The following is a 12,556-nucleotide window of genomic DNA, read 5'->3' as shown; positions in this document are numbered from 1 at the left end:
CATTGTCTCACTGCAGTTAAAGCACAGCCAAAGCCAAAGGGAAAACCAAAGGGAAAACCAAAGGGTAAGCCAAAGGGAAAATTTGGAATTTTGAGAGAAATCTTTAATCTGATTTCATTGTCAAAACACTACAATGTGAAACGCACGATAGTTCATTGAGAATTGAGGGCCGTATTATTTAATGCTTTAGTTTTTGAAGAATTCGCTTTGCGAGCAGTGATTCGTCGCCGTCTGGATGACGCCATCGCCTCGGGGTGTGCACGCATATTATGATGACGTCACGAACATGTCAATCATGCGGAAACCAAATCCGTCGTCTAGCTGCTACGAAGCGAAGTGGAGCGAGGTGCTAGTTTTGGTGTGATTCAAAGGTGCCATGTGCAGAGCCTGTGCGTGGCCGTGTGCACGGTGCAAGATAGGCGTTCACAGCAAGAAGCGTTCCTAATTTGCTATATTTTCCCTTGGTTTGTGACGTCTACATCCAAAAACAAAACCTGTGCACCGATTGGCCTCTGTCCTTCCTCTCGTTCTCATTACATCAGCAGACCGCCCAAATGTGCGACGTCACCGCCAAAGTGAATTCTTTATAAACCGAATCGTTACAGAATACGGCTCCTGCTGAACTTATTTGACACAAGTTAGTTGCATTTAGGAGAGGAAGCAAAACTCTCTACCTACTGTTGCAAGCATTTAGGGCCACATTTTCATCAATGCGGCTCTAAATGTGCCCCACTCTTTGCCTGGGACATGAATGCGAAAGGAAGGGCCTATTTATGCCTCGAGAGCGCATGAAGGTCAAACTGCCCATTATTAGTTTAAACGAGAGGCTTACTCCTATCGCCGAGGCCGAAAATAACCAACCTTGGAGGTGTCAAGTGCATAAAAAAAAAAAAAAAACATTGCGTGCAGCACACATTCACACGCACAAGAGATGTTACTGCTGTTCAAGCACAGCCTCTTTAGCGAAATGGAAAATTTGAATATTAAGAGAAAACTTTAATCTGACTTCCTTGTCAAAACACCACAATGTGAAAGGCATGATATAGTTCATCGAGAACTGCCCAACCTATTTTAAATAAATTAGATGCATTCAAGTGAGAAAACAATATTCTCTACCTACTGTTGCAAGCAGTTTTCATTTCGGGCATTAATTGTGATCACCAGAAGTTTGTAAATTTTAAAAATGGAAGAAGCACAAAGTTTACACTTTTTCAATTTTGCACCAAGACATACATCGCTGTTCTGTAAACTGTATTTATCAGAGATAATGAAGTGGATAAATGTGGTAGCTTACAAGTGATGTGAAATCCTTATACTGCCTACGTGAACGAATGAATAAACTTTTATTTCCCTTTTTGCTATCTGTAAGTTAGTGGTAATTTCAGGGTTGTGTAAGCATCAATTTTTGGCCACTTTGTATGTCCTAACTGATATGTAGTTCACGGTAACACGACAAGTGTATTTGTTGCAATAGACTTATTGCGAACCGTGATGCTTCACTTTCGTTTTTCACCAATTTTCTGAAACATTTCTGTCTTCTCATTGAAGGCCTCGCTACAGGTGGTAGATTTTTTTACCTTCCTCTTCTTTTTTAATTATGGGGGTTTTACGTGCCAAAACCACAATCTGATTTTTTATTGTGGGGTTTTACGTGCCAAAACCGCGATCTGATTATGAGGCACGCCGTAGTGGGGGACTCCGGAAATTTGGACCACCTGGGGTTCTTTAACGTGCACCTAAATTTAAGTACACGGGTGTTTTCGCTTTTCGCCCCCATCCAGGCGTGGATCCAGGGGGGATGTCCGGATGTCCTGACCCCCCCCCCCCCCCCCCCCCTCAGATTTCTGCATCGCCCCCTCGCTGACAGGGGGATGGCCCTGTCGCAAAAAATATGGCCACCAGCATTCTTCAAAATTATTTTTCGCGAGTACCAGTGGTAACAGCCATGTAGAAGTAAAGCTAGCTCGCTCACAAGCTTAGTTGTATTCCGTAGGGGTGTGGTGTCGCGAGGTTGCCGTAGTTATTTTTTCTCATGCACACCTTGGACCTCCTGGCGCCGGCCGTGCCTTACTCGTACCGTCGGTTGCGTCGAATGAACGAGGGGACGTCCCTTTTGCCAAGCATGCCGATGTCCCCGCGAGCGCCTTCGCGCCTGATCAACTTAGTTCCCCATTGGGGTGTCAACGGTTGCCTCATTGGCTGTCATCGGTTCCGCGATCAACCTGCTTAATGAAAGAGATCTCTCCTGTTCATATATAAATAATAACAACTAACAGCTAAACTAAGGACTACGCATAGGCGACTTTTTTTTTTTTTTAACTGTAGCACCAATTGTGATCACGTTGACAATATCCAGTACGAGCGCAGTGCCGTTCGTACGCTACAAGTTTTCCCGTTGTAACACCGCAGTTGTCATACAGGAGGCTCAAAGCCGCCGGATCCGTTTATATGAGTGGCCGTGCTCGCGGAGCGGGGTGAAACCTCGAGCAGCGGCTGCGAAATGGGGGAGCGTGACGTCAGCGGCCAACGCCAGTGCGCGGGCATAGAGAAAGGACTTGCGCGGGCATAGGATGGCGTCGCGTGGTTAGAGAAACGGGAGCAGATGCGCGCCTTGTGTAAAAGTATGACGTCGCGTGGGAAACAAAACATCAAGACGCTAGCTGGCTCGCGCTCACGGCTACTACGCCACATCGTTCTTCCTGTAGGTGGCGTCGTGAGTCTTCATACGCGGTGATTCGCATATCGTAAACAACCAGCGTAGTGGTTGCCGCGTTGGAGCGGAGCGTTGCTCCAAAGCAAACGTAGGTGTCTCAGCCGAACACAAGGAATCTTCTTAAGGAAATCAAGGTGTCCCAACAGAACTCCAAAGATGGGCCCGTGCTTACACGTTTATAACGAACCTGCGACAGATCATCCCAAATTTTATTTTAAGAAACAATACAGGCTAGATATACCGGGTGTTCAAAATTAAGCTTTATGGTTTTCTTAAAATGAGGCACTGGGAGGCACGTGAAAACCACCTGCGCAAATAAGTTATGTGGCCAGGGGGACACAAAGTGAGATGACAATTATCGCTAGTCAGCAGCCGAATTGACTAAAATTGAATAATTAACTTTTTATTGACTGCAGTAAGTGTGTATGTTTGTATTCAAAAGTTAGAGGCAGTCGTGTTTCTACACAGTTTCACTTCCAAGAATCCTTCTTTACTCGCGTACAACTTTCTGTGGCAATGAAGGAAAAGCTACGGAGGCAAAGCGCTCACAAGTGAGGGTGCTTCTGAAAAGAGTCCCGCGTTTTAATCCACGTTGGTTTATGTTGGCGAAGAGTAAACATAAACAGCTGTTTAGCAACAGTTAAATAAGACAGAACACACCACTGAGTGTAAAAGTTTACTCATTTTGCGGCTTTTCCCTTCCGCGTCTGGGCAAACGCGAAATCGTCGCACGTGGAAGTTGCGTCGATTCAGCGTCTGTTCCGAGCAACCAAAAGCACTGTCAAACGCTGCCGGACTACTTGGCGCGGTAACACATGTGCAGCATCCACGCGCCCGTAGCTTTCCCTTTATTGCCACATAAAGTTGTCCGCGAGTATAGCGTGTCTATGCTCCGAGATATCCCAACTACAAATTTTCATTGTCGTTTGCATGATTACGCATGCAAGAGAGTGAGGATCGGCGCAAAGCTCCTCCCTGATGTGCCGCGGCTGTTGAGTGCGGCGTTTAGTCTGACAACGCGGCGAAGGCATGGGCAAAGATAATAACTGTCCCCCTTCCCCTCACGGCTGGCGAAATGAAAAAAAAAAAAAAATCGAAGAACCCGTAACCGCTGTCGTAACACGCGACCGCGCAGCCTGTAAAGATGGCGGCAGCTGCCATGCCGAGATAATGGCGCGCGCAGAGAAGCCGGAGGGCAGTGCGCGTGCGTAATGGTGACTAGATGACCGGGCATGGTCCTTGCCTGGGCTACCCAAATAAAGTGACTTCTAAGTATTGTAAGTTTTATTGAAATCAAAAGCAACAACGGTACCATCAACAGCAGAAACCTTTAATTTTTAGCTATGCTAACGAATATTTCATACTGCCGCTTTAAATTTGGTGTTGTCATGCACAAATTTCATCACAACACTTCACCCATCAAGATGTCAATGCCCTAAAAATGTTCAAAATGCATCCCTTCCAGAGCAACGCAAAGCATAAACCGCTCTCGCGTCGAGTCGATAACTCTGCGCAGTACAATTGAAATTTGGAGTCGGATATCTCGAAGCACGAACACGCTAGAATAATTCTTCCGACTGATACTGTGCAGAAACACGACTGCCTGTAAGTTTTCAATACAAACATACCCACTTACTGCAATCGACAAAAAATAATTGTTCAATTTTAGTTAATTGGGCTGCTCACAGCGATAATTATCATCTCACTTTGTGCCCCCCTGGCCACATAACTTAATTGCACAGGTGGTCTTCGCGTGCCTCCCAGTGCCTAATTTTAAGAAAAGCATCAAGCTTAGTTTTGAACACCCTGTATTATCAGGCACAGCCGCCAAGCACATGGCTGTATTGGGTAATGTCATTTTCCTATAAGCTCGGAGAAACCGATACCTGGCTTCGCTATAGGGCTTCTTCATCTTTCTGGGGTTTTACGTGCCAAAACCAGTTCTGATTATGAGGCACTCCGTAGTGGAAGGCTCCGGATTAATTTTGACCACCTGGGGTTCTATAACGTGCACTACAACGTAAGCACACGGGCGTTATTGCATTTCGCCTCCACCGAAATGCGGCCGCCGCGGCCAGGATTCGATCCCGCGATCTCGTGCTCAGCAGCGCAACGCCTGAGCTGACTGAGCCACCACGGCGGGCTACAGGTGTTGCTCTAGCCGTATAAAACGCGGGTTTATACTTTTACCACGAAACAGACATGAAAGGTAAATCATTTTCAACGGAAACCCAAGAAACAAAGCAGGACGGAAGAAAATGGGCTGCCCCTAGATCGTACAGCTGGAGACACCTTGCTTTTAAGCCAGCACGAGAAACGTTGTGGAGTCAACCATTTCTCTACGCACCTGATAGAGGGCCTCATCGCAGGCATTCTGGATGCCCAGGTTCATCATGGTGTTGGTGAGCGAACGGCCCATGTAGTACTCCAGGGAGAGGTAGTACACAAGCTGAAAAAAGTCCATATTAGCCAAGCATTCACATTACACCAGGGCAGGTTCATCCCTCACACAGCACCGTCAACGACTTCTGAATGCCGCCTCAATAAGGCAGCCAAGGTTATGTGTGTGTCTCAAGGAAACTGAAAACCTTGTCATGGTGGACTAACAATTTTTTAAGTAACTGAATTAGGTGCAGCTGGCTGGCCCTTCACGATAAACTGTTGGCTCTATGTTTTGTATAGAGTTATTACCATTTTGTGGTGTATTTTGTTTAAAACCAAGTTTAGGTGCAGTATACTTGTCTGTTTCCTCCAAAACAAATCGTAACTATACATGCCGTCTGCAACAGTGTAGGACCGCAGAAGCAGTCTCTGCGAAAGGAATGGTGGCGCCATCTGTCCGTTCTTAGGGCAAAACATTATGCACACAGTCTTGAAGAAACAAGCAACCAGATGGCTGCCACTGCTCTACTGCAGAGAAAATTTATCCTTTATCTCTGGCATTGCATTTTCCAATTATTCTGGATTAAGCAAGAAATAATCCATCCATATGCAGTATTGAACAGAACACATTGTGAAATTTCACATCTGTGCAAAATTTGAGCATGAATGATGCAATGATGCACCAACTTTAGAAGCAATTAAGCTTTAGTATGGCAGTTTACAGAACACCAAAATACTGCAGATGTGGACTGCAGCAGCAGTGCTAGTAGTGCCATCTTTATAAGCACTTTGTTCAGCTATACAAACTGTCAGAAATATTGCTATGTTTCATGCCATTCTTGTCAGCGAAAAAGAAAACAGATACTGTAGTTTAACGATTATGTTTCTGCTGCTGCCTTTACACCAACAGCTAAGTAGCAGATAGCCTTTAATTGCAATAGCAGTTCTATGCACTCTGGTTGAACAAAAACCTTCACAAGATAGCACCACTATTGCTGCGGCTCAGGTTTACGTTTTCGCGATTCTGTAATTGGCAATCCACTTATGGACAAGCTAAATCTATATTCCGTTTCGGAATGAGCACAATACTGGCCTAGCTGTACACTTCTGGTATTGATCAATATGTATTTCCATTCTGGTGCTGGTTTTATGATCACCCTAATTAACATAACTATCTGCTGTGTTCTCGAGCAACTGTATAGCATAATTACTGCGTCGGCATCTGTCCACTGAGCAAATAAAACAAAGCTTTTCTCTCGATATTTTTTAAAATGAATGCTGATCTGCGTAATGACCCAGACATCCATGGACAGACATGGTAAGATCCGTGAGAAGCTTTCAAATCCATTTGACAGCGTAAGCTGTTATGGGCTCATTCCAATAGCCATTTCGGTTGCCGATGGTGTCCGCCACAGCCGCCGGTGTCCATAACCCCTATCGCCGGAAATGAACAAAAAAAGTTCCCAGTTCCCGCCGGGATTGAAGCCGGGCCCGCTTCGCGGTAGTCAGATACTCTAGCACTGTAGTACGCAAGCGCTTGCAGACAAGCAGCGGAAAAATGCCCTATAAACGCGCCCTAGCACGTGAGGAAACACGATGATGATGATAATGATTTAATTGCATCCCCTGTGAAACAGGGCTGTCATTAATTCGGCCTTCAGTTAGCTCACATGTCAGAGCAAATGCCCCTGAAAGAAGTTGGGCCTCGGTTCGCAACCCAGACGTGGACAAGTTTTCCTTAAACTACAAATAAGCTTTCTGAGAAACCTGCTTGGCTTTCCTTTGTAGCTTCATATTAGTTTGAGATAGATTTCAATTTGCGTTTTTCGTGAAACCTGTTCCTTCCTGTGGATTCCTGCAAAACTAATCTGCTAATTGAGCAAGCATTCACAAGGATATTGGAAGCATAGAATGAGAGGAAATTGAGCTTAATTGGTAGTAATTATGGTAGAAAGCGAAGCATCAATTGCTATAGCAACTTAGTAGCTATACGGAGTAAGGATAGTAGTTTTATCCGCTGTACAAACTTGGACATGCAGCAGCACCGGCAACACACAGCACTGTTGTCGACGCCGTCGGCGTTTTGCCCGCGTTCGCACAAAATGCGTGCGGCGTTGGTGACTGTTGCCGGAGCCTCTGATATAAATAGGCACTTGGTGCCGCAGCTAAACGTCGCCTCCCTTCCCTGCCCCCCCCCCCCCCCCCACGGCCTTTCGTGCGTCAGAAGAAGGCGCGTTTGCTCTACATATATGGTGATTGTAAAGGAGGAAAGAGACGCCTACTTCTGCAGCCCTTAAGGGAGCACGGCACAGAACGCGCGTTTGTTCTCCGCCGTGCGTTCACTCCCCGTGAAAGCGCGCGTCCCTCGCGCCCGTTCACTCGCACATACAGCGTTCGGCGGCGCGCGGCGACGATTTCATCTCCATTGACGTCATACGAAACCTCACGGCGACGGCGACGGCGACGCCGACGGCAGAAATCTGCTTTGGAGTGTCCATATAATTGCTATCGCAATAAAAAAGTTGGCATGCAGACACAGACACAACAAGAGAAAAATGGACAAAACAAACGCCGTTGTCCATTTCCCTCTTGTATCCGCGTCTGCACATCCATTTTTTTTTCTACGTAAAGCGACGATCGAAAAAATCAGCTGAGAGCACCGTTCAGCCACTAACGCAGCTAAATAAATCGCTGATATCGTGACAAAGGTCCCCTAGCTCCGACTCCCAAGAGAGGCCTTGGTGGCATCCGTGCGCCCTCAGCTTCCAACAAAAGCCCATTCAGGCTCGTTTGCTCCTTTTTTTCAACCCTCCGCTCACGGCCGGCCCTCACCTCGGCTTTTCATCAGACCAGCATCGAGAAAACTCCCTTGTTCATGCCAAGCTCGTCCCATGTAGACACCGCGTGCAAGGTGTGGGACGCAACAAACAAGCTCTTCGCAAGCGCCGTCTAGAGTACACGAAAGTGTGTGTCAGACAGAGGTCAAACGCGGAACGTGCAATTCGTGTTCCGGTCTGCCGTTAACCACGATCCAACCAACTCGGTAGCGCACGGGAGACGGCTTCAAAGAAATTCACCAAGAGCCGACACTTGGCGAAATTTGGCAACAGGAAATACGTAACGCTACTATTCACACCAGCCGTTAGCTGACGCAAGCATCGGGGGAAAAATATGCGAAATGAAGTTAACAGACAATGTAATTTATTCTTTCCCGCGAAAACTAAGACGACTGTGTATAAATCAATTTATACTTTGTGACTTATTTTTCTTGCGTAACCTATAGGAACAATCCAATGACAACGCCAGATGCATGCACCATGCGTCAGACATGCCATACACCACCGAAGCGAGCTAGGCCGGCTGCGCATGTGAGCGTTCGGCTGTTGGACCTCCCCTTTGTCTTTTTAGAGCGCGGCTCCTAGGCGCCCATTCCTGTGGGGAGCGTCAGCGTCCTCGTAACCGAGCGAACGAGCACAGCGAAGAATAAAAGAGCGGATGAAAGACGGCGCTAGCGAAGAGAGCGCGAGGAGGAAAGCAGAGGAGGAGGGTATGGCGAAAGCGTGAGAAGCGTAGTGCCGCGCAAGACGAGCTCTGCGGCAACGATTGCTACGAAATGGCACCAGAATAGCGCGCGTCGTCTGTTAGCCGATGACGGCACCAATACCATATATGGAAACAAAAAGCACTGCATGAGCGGAGGTCTGCCTGCGGCGGCTGCTGTGAATCGCACCCACGCGTCACCCACGCGCTCCCTTTTGCGATCTCCCGATTAGCAAGGCAGTCGCGAAACACTTCGCTTTGTTTGCAACGTGCCGCACGAGATATATTGTCCGCGCCAGTCAATATATCGCGAAATGAAAACACGTATACAGCTCCGCTCAAATTTTGCATTAGGGATTATCGTAATCGCCGGTGATTTTTTTTTACGAAGATCTGGTCTCTTAATTGGGCTCTCGGTGTATTCTGCGTTCCTTCTCCATTTCCACACAGCATCACTGGGCTATTGGACTACGGCACGATGAGAAATTTTGACATTCAACGCTGCATTTCAAGCAATTTAGGCCTAACTATTCGGTCATTCCAGCGACTATAGGCGGCGCAACGGTAGGTCAAAATGGCTGCCGATAAGGTGACCTCGCAAGCGTGTGCATCTCGAGCAGACGCTGCATCATTGGCTGCAAATGCGATTACTATTCGCTTTTATCATCTTCGGCGCGTCCATGACTATCGCGAGACCGAACCGCCGAACTGCGTCGCAGATTTCTATCACCGGCTGACTGCTTCGGAGGAGAGCCGCGTTGCGCCGCCTGCGTCGCTGGAATGACCGAATAGGGCACGCGGCCGCACCGGTCGTTGTGATGCAATTAGCAAAAAACAGTTAGTTTGGCGTGTACTGAATCTTTCTGGGATTCTGTTTGTGACGTTTTCTCTGACCCCCAACATCAATTGTAACTAATTACTTTTTGGGGCACGTTGGCCGCACCCGGCCGCCGTTCTGACGCAGTTAGCGAAAAGCAGCTCGGCCGTTGTGGCGCAGTTAGTTTCGTGTGTACCGAATCTTACTGGGACGTGTTTGTGACACCTTTAATGTGCCCCTACATTATTGTAACTTATTTCGGTATACTTTTGGGGGTACTATCTGGGCACCCTGGCCACACAGGGCGTTGTGACGCAGTCAGCGACAGACATGTAGCGAAAGACAGGTCGGCAGCTGTGGCGCAGTTTAACGTACGTTGGTTAGCTTCGCGTTAACTAGAATCTTACGGAGACAAGTCTGTGACAGACTCAATTCGGCCGCTGTGCTCTATGTGAGTGTCCGCTCTTGTTAAATGTCGCTGTCAAATAACCACGCCCACTGATACGAGCGACGCTGCATTGCCACTATACTGCAGTGGCCGGGAGGGCACGCGCACGCAGCGACAGAGCACCGTATAACCTTATCGCGTCGCCTAATCGCCGCGCGTCAAATAGGAAATGACCTATATACTACATACACACACGCGGGGACGTACCCCGGCCGGGCAAGAAACAAAGCGCGTCGCGCGTCTTACTGAATTTTGCACGGCCGATGCCCATATGCATCGACCGGACGGCATTAACAGCATTGCAGACCGTAGTACGAAAGACGCCTCGGATAGCGCGCAGGGCACCCAGGATTTCCTCCGTTGAAACGGAAAACAAGCGCGCGTGCGTGCGGCGAGATGCATCCTGCGTCACTCTTTTGTTCCGATCGCGGCAGCCACTTCAAATGACACGCGTACTTTAAATTAAACGCTCGTTCCCTCCTCTTTTCCTTTTTTTCCCGCAAATTTTCTTAATTCATCTCTTGCTGACCAAACCACACGTCGTGTAAGCAAGGTGGGAAAGAGAGAATGCGTCATACGCAGTCTGCATACGCCAATCAAATGCAGGCAGCAGCGTAAATTTTGTTGCGCATTGCGGCTTGAGCGCGCGCAGCCCCGGCGCTGCATTGCCCGCGCGGCCTAACCGGTTTTCCACAGCGCGCGCCAAGTACGCGGTGTGCGTGTTTGTGGGTGTGTCGACCACATCGCGCAAAAAATTCGCGGGAACGCGCCGAAACAAAACGACCCGAATACCGGGCGAAACCAGCTCTCCGCGGCCACTCCTTTTCTTCCAAGCAGCGCCTAGCCGGCCTAGCTGCACCGCACCGCAACCCGCCCTGGCTGACAACTGATGCAGTTAGGTTCCCGCCGGTGTATTTTGCAAAACACGCGACAATGCAAAGCCGGCATGGGGAGCAAAAGCAAAGAATAGTTGCGCCACTGGGTTACAAATGCAGCAACGGAACGCGCAAGAGAAAGCGCCGGCCAGCCGATGCGGAGGTGCGTGTTTACCTACCTTGGGGTCCTTCTCGTAGTAGTGCTGTTGCGTGCGAATCCATCGGCCGACCAGGTGGTCCTTCACGGTGTAGGCCAGGGCAACGTAGTAGTCCCGAGGCGTAGCCACATTGCGGTCTTTGACCAGCGTGTAGTGGACGTGCCGGTTGAAGGCCTTCTTCACCTCGGCAACATTTTCGACCTGAGCGATGCCTCGCACGCTGATCTGCTTTCGCCGCTCCAAGTCGGTAATCGGGCCCGACATTGGGTTCGTTAACTTCTCCTTGCTTGTCGCTGCGGCGGTTTGGAAAATTTTCTAGCATGCAGGTTACGATCTAGAGCGCTTCAGTGTACGACGTAGTACGTGCCTGGCGCGATCAGCTAGCCGTTTCTGAACGGCACAAACGCGGACGAAGCTTTAAATAGGGAGCTGTCTTTTCGCGACCCCTCGATCGCTAGCTTGGCTAGAACTTCGCCTCGGTTACGGTGACCTCGGTACTACGGGGGAGAGTGTTGTTTACTCCGTTGAGCCACTTTAAACCCTCGTTACGCTCGAAGGTCGCGCCGTCACAGACTACGGCCGCTATCTTAACGCGATAGCGTTAAGGGCACCGTGTCGCAGAAAAACCGGCGCCGGTGTTGGCGTAAACGCCGGCGTCCGTGGAGGAGTAATTTACACCGAACTACCCCGACCATACAGGCCCTCCACGTGGCGCAAGGCGTTAGTGAACAAAAATTGAATTTGTCAAAGTAAAATCCGTCAGAAAAATCGTAAAGTACGACTTAACTACAACCTATAGACATGATAGCGTCGGAGTGTAATTTGAATGTACGAGAAAACCTAATTCTGTTACGAGGAAACTCAAACCACTTTTCCAGAATCTCTGCCATAACAACAGCGGCGCGCTCGGGTCGGTTACTTGCGAAAGCCCCATCCAGATGGCACTCGCCTCCTCGGGGCAACAACAAACAATTATAAAATAATAAAAAGGTCCTAAGGCCTTCACATTTTGCCCCTGTAAAAATGTCTTCCCCAAAATTGCATTTCTGTTTATAAGTGAAGCCGACTTTAAGGGGATCGGTGTAAGCTTGGTCTTTGTAAGCTGGCTTTTCCACGTTGTGAGTTGCAGTGAAGCCTACTCATAACATATTTTGTCTCTACAATTATGCATGAGATGGTTGTATGTTTTCTCTCCTTTCTAGCTTTTGGGAAAATGCGATGCGAACGGGTCCCGATAACGCTATCGCGTTTCACTCTTAAAGCCGAAGCTTAAGCGTCCTCCAGTTTTGCTTGTCGCGGAGCGGGCTTTCTAAAGAGAACAACAAAATTGGATTTAATCGCTCTTTTTGTGCATGCGTGAGGAGCAGTGGTTGCGAGAGAGAAATGTGGAGACTTTTGATGCTTGTGATCTTCGCCTAGAGACTCCGGGCTTCGGAGATGTTTGCTCCGTTCGTCTATATAAGCCGAGCTGGCCGCACAGAATGAGTGGTGCGCGGCGAAGAAGCCATGTCTAAGGTCAGCTTGTCGCATTTTTTTTTTTTTTTTGCGACGGTAGCAAATTAAAGTCGCATGGGACCATTAGAGTTACAGAATGGATACCAAGAGAAGGGAAGCGCAGTCAAG

At 48.4% G+C, this 12,556-nt stretch overlaps 1 protein-coding gene across 1 annotated transcript in view; it reads right to left on the bottom strand.

Moving 5' to 3' along the window:
• Window positions 1–11,567, bottom strand: part of LOC119458836 (glycogen phosphorylase) — a 51,042-nt gene extending 39,475 nt beyond the window's left edge. The window contains exons 1-2 of the mRNA XM_037720699.2: window positions 10,955–11,567; window positions 5,061–5,162 (exon numbers count right to left, since the gene is read on the bottom strand). Coding sequence (XP_037576627.2) covers window positions 5,061–5,162; window positions 10,955–11,197 — 345 coding nt within the window. The 5' untranslated portion in view covers window positions 11,198–11,567. The remainder of the gene's footprint in view (window positions 1–5,060; window positions 5,163–10,954) is intronic.
• Between the last annotated feature and the right edge of the window lie 989 nt (window positions 11,568–12,556).

This window comes from Dermacentor silvarum, chromosome 7, assembly GCF_013339745.2.
Source record: "Dermacentor silvarum isolate Dsil-2018 chromosome 7, BIME_Dsil_1.4, whole genome shotgun sequence".
In the NCBI taxonomy this organism is placed as follows: Eukaryota; Metazoa; Arthropoda; class Arachnida; order Ixodida; family Ixodidae; genus Dermacentor; species Dermacentor silvarum.
This window is presented reverse-complemented; position numbering and strand designations above follow the sequence as displayed.